Source organism: Ictidomys tridecemlineatus, chromosome 12 (genome assembly GCF_052094955.1).
Source record: "Ictidomys tridecemlineatus isolate mIctTri1 chromosome 12, mIctTri1.hap1, whole genome shotgun sequence".
Taxonomy (NCBI): Eukaryota; Metazoa; Chordata; class Mammalia; order Rodentia; family Sciuridae; genus Ictidomys; species Ictidomys tridecemlineatus.
Window position 1 is genome coordinate 71,630,739 of NC_135488.1, and position 16,461 is coordinate 71,647,199.

At 39.3% G+C, this 16,461-nt stretch overlaps 1 protein-coding gene across 5 annotated transcripts in view; it reads left to right on the forward strand.

The window, feature by feature from the left end:
* Positions 1–2,293: 2,293 nt before the first annotated feature.
* Positions 2,294–16,461, forward strand: part of Xpo1 (exportin 1) — a 41,167-nt gene continuing 26,999 nt past the window's right edge. Inside the window, exons 1-4 of one of the 5 annotated variants that reach the window (XM_013357205.4) lie at positions 2,294–3,082; positions 6,000–6,177; positions 6,467–6,598; positions 13,763–13,864. In XM_013357205.4, coding sequence (XP_013212659.1) covers positions 6,473–6,598; positions 13,763–13,864 — 228 coding nt within the window. In that variant the 5' untranslated portion in view covers positions 2,294–3,082; positions 6,000–6,177; positions 6,467–6,472. Of the gene's footprint in view, positions 3,083–5,999; positions 6,178–6,466; positions 6,599–6,641; positions 8,141–13,762; positions 13,865–14,485; positions 14,797–14,954; positions 15,019–16,461 lie in introns of those variants that run through there. The other 4 variants (XM_005322044.5, XM_021724294.3, XM_040270833.2 and 1 more) reach the window with 4 other exon arrangements.

A 16,461-nucleotide genomic window follows, 5' to 3' on the forward strand; every position in this document is an offset into this window, starting at 1 on the left:
ACAGGCACGAAGGATACCAATCCCATATAAACCATAAGAGAAAACTCGACACCCAAAGAGGCAGCAGTGACTTGTCCCACCCTTTGAGCAAAGCCAGGTCTTACTCCCAGTTTTTTTTTTTTTTTTTTTTTTTGTACTGGATATTGAACCCAGGGGTGCTTTAGCACTGAGCTACATCTCAGCCCTTTTTATTTTTTCTTTAAAGACAGGGTATAAGTTCGCTGAATTGGCCTAAACTTGAGATACTCCTACCTCAGTCTCCTAAATCACTGGAATTACAGGTGTGTACCACTTTGGGCATGGGGGATTGAATCAGGGTGCTTAACCATTTAACCACATTCCTAGTCCTTTTTTTCATTTTGAGAATGAGGTCTTGCTAAGTTGCTTACAGCCTTGCTAAAAGGCTGAGGCTGGCCTCAAACTTGAAATCTTCCTGGTTAGCTTCCCAAATTGCTGGGGTTACAGAAGTGGGCCACCCCTGGCCCAGTTGGTTTTCAGTCCCATTGTTCTGCCATCCAAAAACCCCGTGTGGCTTGGTCCAAGGGCTAAAAATGTGGGGGACTTGTGTCCTATTTTTAAAAAAATCTTGGATTTTCTGGTTAAAAGAATATAAGTATTTCAAATGACCAGTGTATATCATATATATTATATACTATAGTTTGATATTACTCAGTCAATAAATAAAAATGTTAGATCTGAAAGCCAATCATTATCTTTTAAATACATCTAAGCATTGAGTTGTCACTAGGTTTTTCTTTATTGGAGGGAGAGGGAGTTATCCTTAAGTGGCGCTTCCATATTAATTGTACACTGAGTGAGGATTTGCTGAAGAAAATTGTGTTGCTTTTATAAAGCCATTTGTCTGCCTCTTGGTGGCACAATGGGCCTAGTAAATTTTGGTGGGCAGCTTGCTCTGTCTTTTCTTTCAATATTTATTTTTTAGTTGTAGTTGTACACAATACCTTAACTTTATTTTTAATAATACTTTACTTATTTTTACATGGTTCTGAGGCTCGAACTCAGGGTCTCACATGTGCTAGGCATAAGCAAATGCTCTACTGCTGAGCCAACCCCAGCCCAGCCCCCCAGCCCAGCTGCTTGCTCTTTCTTCTCTTTTTTAGTTTAAGGACCTTTATTTTATTCATTTACTTATATGAGGTACCGAGAATCGAACACATACTAGGCAAGTGCTCTGCCATGGAGCCACAACCCCAGCGCAGCTTGCTGTTTCTTAAGAACAATCTGTAAAGCTGATTTGGAGGACACTTGGGGACAAACAAGAGGCAATCATGTGAAAGCGTGACTTTCAGAGAAAATACTATTTGGTAAGATCAAGTATGTGAAGGGCAGCTAGACTTTAAAGAAAAAAGTGTGGCAGATCAAGGGCACAAAGTGGGACTTATTTAGAATACAAGCTCAACCAGAGAAAATTCGAGTTACAGTGTTTCGGTTTTTAGGAATAGTTAAGTGTCTAAACTACCAAATCTTTCCCAGGACTCTTGAGATCACGAGTCGCCAAGATTGCATATCCCGCAGCACACCGCCAACCTTATTCCTGGGAATTCTCATCTTAAATTCCTGGGCCCCAAACCCTGGCTTCGGAAATTGATTAGAGTTCCGGGGCCTACAATCAGCCTCGGAAGTATCCTTTTCACACTTTTCTCCCCCTCTATCCCCTCCCCGCATTTACAAGCAACTGGGTGTGCCCTCCCTTTTCCGAGCGCAGCCCCCATCCCAGGGGCGGGTCCTGGTCCTGGCGGGCTCAGGTCTCAGCAGGTTGGCGGGAGCCCACGGGGGCGGGCCGGAGCGGGTCCGGGTAAAAGCCCTGCGAACGCCGCCGCGCGCTGCGCTCCGCGCTCAAACTCGCGCCGCCACCAGTTCACTAGCGGCGCCCCACCCTCCTCGTCACCAAAGGCGTCCAACCAATGAGCGGGCGGGAAAAGCCTGGCCAGCGAGCCAAGCACCGGGAGGGGGTAAGGCGGCAGGGGGAAGGGAAATCGAGGGCGGGCCGCATTTGATTGACAGCGCGCTCGAGCCAATCCTCCAGAAGGCTTCTCTTCGCTCCCTTCTCCGCTCGGCTCAGTTCTTGGTCCCACCTCCTCCACCCCGCTCCTCACTCCTTTTTGACCCACCCCACTTCCCCTCCCCCACTCTGCGGGCAAATCGCTGCTGAAAAGAGGCGGGGGCCGAAGCAGCAGGCTCGTGTGGAGCTTTGAGGACGGATTGACAGTCATTGCAACCAATAAGATATAGGCTGATGGCGCGGCTGTGGCTGGAGTCGGCCAATGGGCAGGCAGGCTGGGGGCGGAGGCCCAGGTTCCAAACGCTCCGCGGCGCCATGGGCTGAAAACTCAACCGAGATGGAATCTCCCAGTCTGAACCGGTTTCAACCGGTTCCGAGTTTGAGGCACTAGGAGGAGGGGGAGAAGCGGCTGCAGCGGCCGCGGCAGGAGCAGCGGGAGCTACAGCATCAGCAAGAGCAACAGTAGCTACAGCCCCGGCGGCGGTGCTTGTTCCAGTCTTTGCTGCTGCAGTCCGTGCAACCACCCAGAGGGGGAGGGGGGAACCACCAGTCGCTGAGGAGCAAGAGAAGGGGGGAAAGTTTAGGCGAGCCGGGGTGGGGGGGCCCAGCGCCGGAGCCGCGTGAGAGTAGGAGCCGTGTTTTGGTAGGGGGGAGTCGGACTGCAACTGGCAGCAGAGCGTTTCCCCCGACCGTGTGGACTCTACACCCCCTACTCCTGCCGCTCCTGCTGCCGCCTGTGGCTGGAGGGTCCCCCTGGGGCTGAATCTTTGGGACTTGACCCCGTTCCCCTCCCCCTTTGCTCACTCCCCAGCCAGGCGGGAGCATTTATCCCTCAGATTAATTCCCCTTTTTTTGGGGGGGCGGGTGGGTGTGTTGGGGGGAGGTGTCCCTGGAATAGTAAATATTGAGCTTTTTTGCCCCTCTCTCCGTTTTTTAATTTCCTTTTTTTAAGGTGGGAAAACTGAAACCCACCTTGATTTCCTCCCCTTTTCCCCTTCCCCACCTTCCCTCGCCCTAAACCCCGACAAGGAAGGAAGAAGCAGTTGGTTCAATTTCTGGGTAAGTCGACTGTGTCTTCAGGGCCGAGGGTCGGGCGGCGGCGCGGCCGGGCGGGAGGAGGCCGGCGTGGGGCGCGGTGGCGGCCGCGGGAGGCAAGCCCGGGAGGCGGCGGCGGGCGCGACGGGCCCACGGCGGAGCCTGCGATTGAATGGAGACGCTTCTGCCGCTGGGGGATGGAGGCGGGGAGGCGGCCGCGGGAGGGGAGCGCTTGCTGGGTCATTCGAGTGTGAGGGTGGCGGTGGAGGAAAGCAAGGAGCGTGGTAGTGAAGCGAGGCCCCGCGAGGGGGTGGAAGGGCTTCCCCGACCCATTGGGCTAGGCAGAAGTTGGGGTGATTTGGAAACATCTCAGTAAATTATGAGGAGTGGAAGTTTCCAGAAATATTTAGTGCAGCAGCATTGAAACGTCCGCCTGCATCACGTGGCCCCCTCGGTGGAGAGCTTGGGATGGGGGAGGGAGGGGCTGCCTAGTCCGTGCTCCTTCTGCAAGAAAACTCTATAAAGATTTCTTGATTTTATTTTATTTTTTTTGCAAAGTAGGATGAGAAGTAGGAAAGATTAGTTAATTTCTCAGGGATCTGCAAATGGGGTTCCGAGTTGTGTAGTTCTTTTCGGGGATTTGAATGTTTTAAGTTGGTCGAATCACTGAGACTGCTAGCAGTGTACGGTAGATGATGCCCTGATTCTCCTTCATTCGGATGTCTCTTGAGTTTGGGGTGGAGGGGTGGAAATGGTGTAGTAGAAACAGCATTAATTACATGCCCAGCCCGGCCGCCTGTGATCACGCAGAGGCCGTGCTACAGAGAGAATGGGGCAGTGAACTTAAGGCGACTGGTCTAAATGCCTCCTCCGAGTATGGGCGGGGTGAGTGCGTGCTCCTGTGTGCTATAGTTAGAAGTGCTGCAAATCGGTTCGAGTGGGAAGCGAGGGGAGGGCGGGCCCTAGTGAGGTGTGTTTCTCTTGAATGAAGCAGGCGATTGCCCACACACCTAAGTAGCAGTCTTTTGCCTTGTAGCGACTTGTTTTTTCACATACTGTGAAGTTACCATTAAGCAACGGTTGTGATATTTTTCTGGTTTGGGGGGTGGGAACTGGTACTGTGTAGTTGTTGCTTGTTCAGATAGAAGTGGCAGTGAAGGTATTTTGGTAATTGCTTCCTAGCTAGAGTCACCGCATTGCTGGATAATCCTTTAGAATATGCAGTCCGGTGAGTGGATTTTAGGTTGAAAGGATCCAACGAAAAAGCGTTGTGTGCTTACACCTCTCCCGCTTTTGCTGTCTGCCTGATTGTATATCTTAAGCATGTGGACACTGATGGTAGTGGAAAGAATGTTTTGGAAAAGGTTTGATTTGGGGGTACTAAATGCTTGGCATTGGCCACAAAGCCGCCATTTCTGTACTACATACAGTTCAAGAATAGGTAGGTCATTTTGAAGATAACCACTAGTTCTGAGGATTGCAAACTACTACTGTATTTAAACGCTTCTATTCTAAACCTGATTTTTCATTTGAAAACTCTAGCAAGAAAAACTCTAAGAACAATGTACTTGAAAGTAACTTTTATGCAGTCTATTAATCCTTTTTTGTTTGGAATATAAATTATAACAAGTAGGTGAAAAGTTTAATTTTTAACCAAAAAATCGAAACTTGATGTGTAGGTAGATCTTGGTGCTTATTGGATGTTCGTTTTAAGCTTTAATTTTTGAGGTTTTATTCTTAAAATTAAGGCACTTGATAGTAGAGGTAAATTATGTGGGTTTTTTTTTTGTGGAATATACATTTTGTTAGTACTAAGATCTAAAGTGTTTTGTTTGACAGGTATTTTGCTGCTTAAAAACTCTAAACATAGAAAATTTTGAAGTTTTATCATTTACAAATTGTCAATAATGAACTAAAATACATTGAAGGATTGGAAAAAACCCATGTACTCAATTTCTTGTCTTTTACATTACATTGTGTAATGTAGGTATATTTTACAGTATCTCTAACCTAGGTGACTCATCTTTTGGACTTCTAATTTATTGTAATTGACATTTGATACTGACATAATTTTTAAGACATTTATGCTAAAATTGAAATCGCTGCTTTTGTTAAGGACAGTTATCAACTACTGTAAATAGCCAATAAATAATTTTTCCTTTCAAACTACTTTGCCCAGACACAATGTAATCAAATTAACCACTCATTTCCTGATCCTAGAAGGGAAGAAGTGAAGGTGACTATCTGACTTTGTTCTAAACATTTTAAGGGTTTTATAGATGGGTTTCAAGGTGTTTTGTATCCTCTTTAATTGTATTAAAAATTGTGGCTTTATAAAATTTGGACTAGAGCTATCATGTTTATGGTATCTTAATACCCTTCCCCCCAAAGGTTAAGGAACTATTGCCTCAACCAGTCTGATTTAAGTGGCACCTGTTAACTTTTTTTTTTTAGTACTGTGGAACTCAGGACTTCCCACGTGCTAGGCAAGCTGTCTACCATGAAGCTATATCCCCAGCCTTGAGTGGCATTGATTTTTGAAGGAAAAACAGGAAAGAATTTTGTAATTTTGGGCAACTAAAAATGTGAATATGTGCTAGTATCTTAGAGTAGAATCCTCTTAGAAGGATAACATTGCATATAAACCCCAGTAGGTTTTAGCCAATGCATTCGAGTTAATTTACCACGTTGTCCTGTTGGTGACTACATACCTGAAAAATTTTTTTAAAAATCTAATTTTGGCCTGTTGCATAGGACTTATTACATAGGAGTGCATATGTTCATAAGTATAATTTTAATCCCCAAATTCATTTGAGTGTAGAAACTAATTCTTGAGGTTAAGAGAATTGTTAAAAAGATTTGTTGACACTTGTACTGGTGATTTACAATAGGAAATCTTGCATGTTCATATTTAATGTTTATCATCGTCCTGTCTTTTCAGCATATCTTAAGAATTAAGATATTTGAAGGGAGCTTATACTGAGCTATCCTGAAGATCCTACTTAGAAGAAAAAAGCCATGTCTGCTAATCCATGCTTAAAAATTTGCCATCAAGACTTGTTAACTGTATCAATTTTTAGGGCTATAAAAGCCTAATAATGGATTCTCTTAAAAAATAGGTTAGCATACTTTATAAATGTTAGTAGTTTAGTAAAATTTTTCTGGGGTCTAAAACCACTAGGAAATTAATGGACCCTGATAACTAATGTAGTTGTGCATTAGCTAAGTTCAGCTTTTGTTACTTGGCTGTCATTAAAGGTTGTTTTGTGATAATAAGGTAGCTTCTAAAGTTTGCTATTTAAAATATTTGTAAGAATATGACTGAAGTAAACTTACTTTAGAAAGTTTTTTTTTTAACTGATAATATTAATTTCATGGCCAGCTTCAATTTTTTTTCTTTCCTTTCAGTAATCTATGCCAGCAATTATGACAATGTTAGCAGACCATGCAGCTCGTCAGCTGCTCGATTTCAGCCAAAAACTGGATATCAACCTTTTAGACAATGTGGTGAATTGCTTATACCATGGAGAAGGAGCCCAGGTAAAGTAGCTGACCAAAACTTAATTATTAAAATGTAACAAAGTTGATAGATAAATTATCAGTTTTTAAAAAGATACTCTACTTTTAATATGAATTTGGAATTGTATATTAACTGTAATGAGAATTTGGACTGGAGAAAGAGATTTCATATGTTTGATGGTTATGAGTAGGATATTGTAGAATATTATACTTACTATGTTGGTAACTTCAGAAATATTCACTATTATATATTAAAAGTTAGTTGGGCATGGTGGCACAGGCTGGTAGTGCCAACAACTTGGAGTCTGAGGCAGGAGGATGGAAAGTTCCAGACCAGCCTCATCAACTTATATGCTGTCAGTAAAGTAAAAAAAAAAAAAAGTATGTCGTGTGTATCTTTGTGTGTATTAAGTTTGGAATGGGTGTGGTTATTCTGTTTTATTTTTTGTGGTCCTGGGGGTTGGACCCAGGCCCACAGGCATGCTAGGCAAGTGTGCCACCACTGAACTACATACTCAGCCCTCTTGATTCTTTTATTTTTAAATATGAAATTGCAGAACTATTTCACAGGTGTTTAAAAAAATCCAATAATGACCAAACATTTTCATATTAGTTGAATTTTGTGGAATGTAGTAATGTGGATAATTGTCTTAATATAAGCAGTGTTTTCATTAGTTTGAGTTTTTTTTTTAACATCCAATTAAAAAAATAGGTGAACTGGATATGCTGGGGCCTGTAATCCTAGCAACTCCAAAGGCTGAGGCAGGAGGGCACATTTAGGGCAATCCTGGGCAATTTAGTGAGACTGTCTCAGAATAAAAAAATATAAAGGGCTGGGAATGTAGTTCAGTGATAGAATGCCTTGGATTCAAATTCCAGTACCAAAAATAGACATAAGTGAAACAGGCATTAAGTTTTTAAGTTGTATGATACAAACTAGTCAGTCAGTCATGAATTTTATGGAATGAACTATTTTTGAGTAAAATTTCTGCAGTTGTATCAAAAATCTTTAATGTGATATGACATAATATCTAACATTACAAGTTATGTTGCCAAAACATTCCTGGTTGAACAGTGTTTTGCTAGTAGATAGGAAGTTATTTATATTGTCAAGATATTTATATTTGTATAATTAAAAGACCCTGGGTGCTATCTTATTTTTTGGAAACTTGAAAAGTGGCTAAGTCATTTCTTATAGGTAGCCCAAAAAGAATGATATGTAAACATTAAGCGATCATAATTATTTTGATTACCTTGTGAAATCCACAGTGCTGATATCACTGTAATAAACAGAAACTTCAAAAAGGAAAAAGGTTGACAAATGTTCTAAAACTAGAAAAATGTATCCTGGAGTAATTTTTTGTTAGTCCAGGTTAATACTCCCAGGGACTTTTTGATAAGTATGTTTTACAACTCCAGAAGTGTTACTGAGAAACTAATAGTTGACTGTGTATTAAATTTATATATTTCTTTTTCTTATGCTATACATTCAACATGAGCTTAAAGCTTCATTTCTGCTAACATGGATGCATGTAAAGCAGCAGCTTTTGAAAGAGTATTAAAGTAAGTTTGAAAAACATGAAGTAAAGTTAGGTTCAACATCAAAGTCACTAATGGAAGCACTAGTCTATAGCAATTAGGAGGAAGAAAACCATTTACTTTCACATTGATTCAGTTGCTGATATCACTTAACCTTTGCTCTTCTTTTGTGGGGGGATCAGGAATTGAACCCAGGGTACTAAACCACTGAGCCACATGCCTAGCCTTTTCTTTTTTACTTATTTATTTAATCTAATCTATTATTATTATTTAAATCTTATTTATTTATTTTTGTCTTTTTTGGAACTGGGGGTCGAACCCAGGGTTTTTCGAAGGCAAGGCAGACTCTTTGCCACTGAGCTATATCCCAGCCCTAATTAATTATTTTGGGTGCCAGGGATTGAAATTGCACTCACGAGCACTTGACCACTGAGTCACATCCCCAGCTCTATTTTGTATTTTATTTAAAGCTAGGGTCTCACTGAGTTAAGCGTCTTCCCTTTGCTGAGGCTAGCTTTGAACTCATAATCCTCCTGCTTCAGCCTTGGGAGCTGCTGGGATTACATGTATGCACCACTATGCCTGGCTGTTTTTTATTGAGACAGGCTCTCACTATGTTGCTGCGGCCTTGATAAATTGCTGAGGCTGGCTTTGAATTTTCAGTCCTCCTGCCTAAGCCTCCTGAGCTGCTGGGATTACAGGTTTGTGCCACCAAGCCAAACACATCTTTGCTCTTTTTAACATCTAAAAGATGTTAAACTAATGGTAGTAGTGAGTTGTTGGGTTGTTTTTTTTTTTTTTTTCCTTCTTTGTTTTTGGTATCCAGGATTGAACCCAGGGGCACCTAACCACCGAGCCACATCCCCAGCACTTTTTCCTATTTTATTTAGGGACAGGGTCTCACTAAGTTGCTAAAGTTGGCTTTGAATTTGTGATCCTCTTGCCTCAGCCTCCCAAGCAGCAGGGATTATACGAACTGCCATTATGCCTGGCATATTACTTTTTTAATATACTTAGTTGTTGATGAACTTTTATTTATTTATATGTGGTGCTGGGAAACAAACTCAGTGCCTCACACATGCCAGGCAAGTTCTACCACTGAGCCACAATCCCATCCCTGATAGTACTTTTTTAAAAAAAATCTTTGTTTTTACTTTTTTTTTAATGTGGTGCCTATGATCTAACCCAGTACCTTATGCTCACTAGGCAAGCACTTTACCATTGAGCCACAACCCCAGGCCTCCTCATACTATTTTTAATGTTCCATAATATTAAGAGATTTATGTTTTATTGTATACATATTTTAAAATTGTAGATGGACAGAATGCCTTTATTTTATTTGTTTCTATGTGGTGCTAAGGATCAAACCCAGTGCCTCAGGCATGCTGTTACTGAGCTACAGTTCTAGCCCCATTGTTTGTAAATTTTTTTTATAAGGGCAGCAGCTTTCCATGAAGTATTTTGCTTATGTTATACATAAGCAAGTGCCAAGTCAGTAGCATAAATAATCTGCAGACTATTATATAATAAATGAGGGAGCTGAGATTTAGAGCTTAATGCCATTTAAAAATTTCTTTTAGCCACTAATTGTCAAGTCTTTAAACTTCCAGGTCAGTTTAGTTTTCATATAACACTTCCTTGGGGATCTTACTCAAAATCAAAAAGAGTTGGAGACCTCTAGTAGAAAGTATGTTTTTAGTATAGATGTTTTATTTGACATCCAGGAAGTTCTCTAGTCACTCCTATAGTGTCTCATTTGTATAACCTATCTTCCAAGAGATTGAAAAGTTAGTCATGATATGTAAAGCATAATATATAGAAGTAAGTTCTTAGTACATAGAAGACACTGTAAAGGGTACATTTAGAAATCAGTGTAGGGCTGGGGATGTGGCTCAAGCGGTAGCGTGCTCGCCTGGCATGCGTGCGGCTCGGGTTCGATCCTCAGCACCACATACCAACAAAGATGTTGTGTCCGCCGAGAACTAAAAAATAAATATTAAAAATTCTCTCTCTCTCTCTCTCTCTCTCTCTCTCTCTCTCTCTTAAAAAATATGCTTTAAAAAAAAAGAAATAAGTGTAAAATATTTAGCATGTTTTAGTTTCTTCAATTTATTTGCTAATGTCAAGATAAGTGCTAATAATGTGGCAACAAATTTATTGTGCTCAACTATAGAATCCTAGTATTTTTTTCGAGGATGAAATGGCATGTGTGGGTGGGTGGAGTACTAGGGAATGAACCCGGAGTTTCACACATTTGTAGGCAAGTGCTCTGCCAGCAGCAGAGCTATGTCACCAGCCCTCAAGGATGAAATAACTTTAAAAAAAAATCTTCCCTTTTAGCCAGGTGCATTGGTGCTTTTCTATAACTTAGTGAGACTCAGCAACTTAGTGAGACCCCATCTCAAAAAGGACTGGGGATGTAGCCCAATAGTCAAGTGCCTCTGGGTTAATCCCCAGAACCACCACCCCCCCCAAAAAAAAAAAGATATTCCCTTTTAATTTGTAGACAGAATTTTTGCCTAGATAGGTAATTTAGTAAGATATTTAGCATTGTAACATTAGGATTGCCTTATTAAAAAGCATTTTTCTATTTTTAGTCAAGAAGATAATTGAGAAAAGATGGAAGTGATAGATGTTTTCTGCAATATTGTGTTCTTTTAAGTATCTTGAACTCATTTAACCTATTGCTTAGCAACTAAAATGCTTTCACCCATTCAGTTAGTAGCACCAGAGATGTTTGATTTTCCTCCCTCTTCAGTACAGTATACTTTTGTGTTTTTGTTGTTTAAACCCCTACTGGTATTTTAACATAATAAAAGTATGTGAGGATGCAGGAATTAGGATAAAATAAAAATATTAGGGTGGAAGTACCTTTAGAGAGTAAAATTACAACTAATAGGAAAGAACATGGTGTATGGTAACATTGAAGTGAATGATGGTAGTATAGGAAGTATTTGATTTGCTCAAGTGTAGAAAACTCATCACTGTCAGAATATTGTTTTGACCAAGTAAGTTTTATTTGGCATAGATCTTTGGCAAATCCTATCCTCTCAGTATTTTCTGTGTGTTAGTGCATATCTATAGTTAGATATGAATAACTAGTTATTCTCAGGTAGAGGGTGAAAACACAACTGAAGTCGGTTTTGACCCTAGGTAAGTTTATCATTACTCTATCTCTGCGGTGCTGGGATTGAACCTAGGGTCTGTTCTAGCTTAGGCAAGCACTGTATCACTAAACTACATTCCCAGTCCTGTGTCCTTATTCTTTCTGCCCTTTATGATTTCTTATATGACACAATACTTTATTGAATTCTATTAGTCCCTTATTAAAATCAAATATTAAATTGTGTATAATAGGCCAAGTGTGGTGGTGTACATCCTGACCCAGGAGGCTGAAGCAGGAGGCTCTCAAGTCAGCCTGTGCAAATTAGTGAGACCCTTTCTTTAAAAAAAAAAAAAAAATTATACCAGGGTTGGAACCCAGGGGTGCTTAACCACTGAGCCACATTCCCAGCCCCTTTATATTTTTTTATTTGGGGCCTCACTAAAATACCGAGGCTAGCTTTGAACTTGGGAGTCCTACTTCCTTGGCCACTGGGATTACACCCTTGGGCCCCTGTTCTGGCTTTATGGTCTCACTAAGTTGCTGAGGATCCTGCTAAATTGCTGAGGCTGGCTTTGAATTTGAGATTCTTCTGCCTCAGTCTCCTGAGCTGCTAGGACATTATAGGTGTGTATCACCATGCCTGACCTAAAATAATGAAGAAACAAGGAAAGGCTGGGAATGGAGTGGAGTGACCCTATTTTCTTTTTTTTTTTTTTTTTTTTTTTTTTTTAAGAGAGAGTGAGAGAGGAGAGAGAGAGAGAGAGAGAGAGAGAGAGAGAGAGAGAGAATTTTTAATATTTATTTTTTAGTTCTCGGCGGACACAACATCTTTGTTGGTATGTGGTGCTGAGGATCGAACCCGGGCCGCACGCACGCCAGGCATGGCGCGCAACCGCTTGAGCCACATCCCCAGCCCCGTGACCCTATTTTCAATCCCTAATACTGCAAATAAATAATAAAATTGAAAAGTAAACTGTATAATTGGATTTTAAAAGTTTACACTTTAATAACTAACTTCTAACCCCATGTCCTCACAGTGGAATGCAGGCAACTGTGATTTTAATCTTTTAAATTCTGGTGGGATTTAGGGTAGAAAACCACTGTAAGTTCTTGCTTATGTGTCTCTAAATAACAAGCAGTGGGTATTGCTGATTAAATAATAGGATAATCATGAATGGGTCATATTTGCTATTTGAGGAAAAGATTATTGTTAACATCAAAGCAAAAAAGCATATGATTTTTTTGAAGATCAAATCATAAAGCCAAGTTCTTGATTTTCAGGAATCTCTGTCCATTGAAGAAAGAATATTTCCTGTACCCTTTTTATTTTATTTATTTATTTATTTATTTATTTAGGTCACCAAGGGTTGAGCCTAGGAGAACTTTACCACTGAACTGAGCCACATCCCCAGCCCTTTTTCCTTTTTTGTATTTTATTAAGAGACAGGGTCGCTAAGTTGCTGAGGCTTGCTTTGAACTCATGATCCTGCTGAGCCTTCCCAGACACTGGGATTACAGGCATGCCCTACCTGGTTCCTGATTTCTTTTTGATTTTTTTTTATTTTATAATCCATAGAATTGAACCATTAATATAGAAAAGGGTAATTGACAATTGGGGAATGGGCTGGGGATTGAACCTAAGGCCTATTATGTGCTCATTGACAAATTTTAAAATTGTCAAACTTTAGTATTTTTCCTGTTGTAAGTTTTGTTAAAAATAAGAAACATCCAGTTGAACCATGTGTTCTTTCTGTCTGAGCCCCTCTAGTTGCTGGGATTGCAGCCATGTGCCATGGCACCTATAGTAGATGTGAATTTTTATGTTACTTTTGGTTGATTGTAAGTGCTAAGAACTGGTTTAACAGTTCTAACAGGGTAGGTCTTTGTTAGCATTTACCAGGATTTATTTTATGGGGTGTGGGACTAAACCTACTGAGCTACATTTCCAGCTCCACATTGGTTGAGAATACCAAATAAAAATTTGCCCCAAAAGGCTGTTGTTTTTCAAAGAAACAAAGTATTCCTTTTTATTTTTTTCTATCTGGGCTTGAACCCAGGGGTGCTTAACCATTGAGCCAACATCCCCAGTTCTTTTTATTTTTTATTTTGAGACAAGGCCTCCCTAAATTGCTGAGGATGGCCTCAGTCTTTAATACTTCTTCCTCAGTCTCCTGAGTCCCTGGGATTACAGATTATTCCGCCATGCCTGTCTAAAATATTCCCATTTTTTTAATATTTATTTTTTAGTTGCAGTTGGACACAACACCTTCATTTTATTTATTTTTATATGGTACTGATGATCGAACCCAGTGCCTCGCACATGCTAGGCGAGTGCTCTACCATTGAGCCACAACCCCAGCCCCTAAAATATTCCCATTTTTAATTAAGCCTTATTTAGAACATTTTATTACTTTCTCAAATGTTTCCAAAATTAATAGAAGTACCATCCTATTAGAATTTGACTCCCTTATTACTTAACATTTAAGTGAATGATTCAAAAGAACAAGTTAGCTTAAAGTTCTTTTTGTTTGATATTTTAGCAAAGAATGGCTCAAGAAGTATTGACACATTTAAAGGAGCATCCTGATGCGTGGACAAGAGTCGACACAATTTTGGAATTTTCACAGAATATGAACACGAAAGTAAGCAAGTGGTGGTTTTAAAATGCATTATTTCTTTTCTTTCAGTCGTAAACTTTGAGGAAGGTATCTCATTTTTAGTATTAGCATTTGTTATCTCAAATCATTTTATATTGTAAACTTATTTCAAAATTTAGTCTTAAACATAGAATTAATTCTTGCACATAGTCCTAAGAATTATGAATGGAGTTTTGTAATTGGGACTAGTACGCAAGGTGGCTTTTTTTTTCTTTTCTTTTTTTTTTTTTTCGTTTTCTTTTTAGAACATGCATACAGGTCTAAGTAGCATAAATTCTGAATGTTATTCAGAGATGAAATAACATCTGAGGAATTATTTTGGGCAAGTAATCAATATAATACAGGCTAGGCATGTCCACTCAAGTTGTGTGGACAGCTTAAAACCCTACTCCATGGTACCAATGCTTTTAATGGGACAGCACTCAGTTTTCATTTGCAATTGAAAATGTTATGATTCTTTTTTTCTTAAGTTTGAACAGAAGGGTTGATCAAAATGTGTTTTGACTGTTTTAGGCTTGATGATTCACGCTTCTCTTTAAACTGCCTTAAAGTAATAAAATACCGTGGTGTTCTGTTTAATACACAAAAGGTTTCAATTTGATAAACCTTGTGTTAAAACAGAAAATAGCCATGTTCACATCTGTTTCTAAAATCAGACTGTGTTAATTAACAGTTTTAAAATATTAATTAATTTTGACATCTTGTAAATTTTAGGGAAAAATACAGTCCAGAACTTCCTCAAAGTGCTAACCTTAAGTAACATAACAGTGTTTGCCTGTTTGCTTGCCTGGTAAATTTTGCTTTTTATACTGACAGACATTACTAATGTTTAAGTTGATTTATCAACAGTATTTTTAAAAACTCAAATTTGTCTTGTGAAAAATGAGATGATTAGAGGAACAGAAAGAAAGCAACAGGTAAAGAATTCTTCAATTTACATAAATTACAAATGATTTGGTGCTAAATTTATGCACTATGACATTTGGCTTTTATGCAATCATTTTTTTTTCTTTAAAGATGTTAACACTACCTGATATTAATCATAATGTTCCATTATGTTGATTGCTTGTAATAGGAAGAAAAGGGGTGTCTTCCTGTGCAACTGACACAGCTAGGCTTTGACGGCAGGCCTCCACAAGGTCTACCCTTTTGATTCCCTTTAACTGAATTCTGTTCATCAATTGTTTTTGTTTCATGGGTGGTGGGAGGGGAAAGGGGAATTCAATGCATAAAATAAGTATTTCTAAGGGCTCAGTAGAAATTTCTACCATAGGGATCATTTCATGCATTTATTTTTTCATGCAGTCTTTGCTGTTATCTGTCCCTCATCTTCATAAATCAGCAATGGATTTCTCAAGTTCTGAGATGTAAAACAGAAGTGAGTTTTAGAATGTATGGGTTATTTATGGACATTTCTAAAGTAGTCATTTATCATTGGCTTTCAGATTTGACTGCCAGTTCAGATTTTTGAACCGAAATACATTTTTCCCATCTAAGGGAATGGAATTGTTTTCCATGTGAAGTCTTTTATGTCTAAGAGGACTTTGGTGTTAGGAAATTATGGTGGAGGGTGGATAAAATAGACAGAGATTGATTGATTTCCTTTGACCTAAGCTGTGCCAAGCTTTTGTTAGGGTCTCTGCCTCAACCCATTTGGCAGAACGATGAGATATGCATTCTGTATTCAGTAAGCTGATACCTTTTTACCCTTGGAGAAAGGATTAGAGGTTAGTAAATAGGTATTTTAATTAATAATGTGTTGATCAATAAAAAATAAGTAAATAAAAATTTTGGTCCAAGTAAGATGAAATTTTAAAGATTTTGATTCTGATACACTTGTGGTGGATTTTGTTAGTATTTTAAAGGTCTTTTGCTTATTAGCAAGAAGCATTTTTGTAGTAGACAGTACATTGTTTTGACTTTGTAAGTCTTTTGACAGTCTGATCTTGTGCTTGAAAACTGAAGAAAAATTTCAATATGTTCTTAAAAGCTAATTTAGAATTTCTATCAATTGGGACTTTTTTTTCCCTTTCGTTAACATTTTTCATTTTTCTGAGACCTAGGTGTAGCTAGCTGTGTCCGTAAAAATGAAAAGAATAAAAAGCTTCACTACCTTACTGCTTGCTGATTACGAAACATTTTAATGGCTTCAAATTTGTAATTTCAGAATTTCTTTGGCCTTGTTTTTATTCTGGAAGTCTGTAAGGAAGGTTCTGCAACTGTAGGATTGAAGTTGAGGTGGCCAAATTTTCCTGGAAAGTGTGAAATGTTAAATGAAAACAGCAAAAACATTAAACTGTTTGAGCACAATGTAGTTTGGGACAGTCTATATTGTGCTTTGGATAAAAAGCATTTGCATGATCCCTTTGGTTGAAATACTAATGCTCCTATTTTATTGTTTAATGACTAACCATTTTAAAGATGAACTCTTATTCTCAGCCAAAACTTGCAATCTGAGGTCACGTCTGAATGAGTTTACCTTTCAGGTATTATAGGTGATTCTTCCAGCTAAAATATACCACATTATTTTTATCCCTTTTCTTCCTCCTGCATGTCCACACTGATTGGTCATAGTAATAATT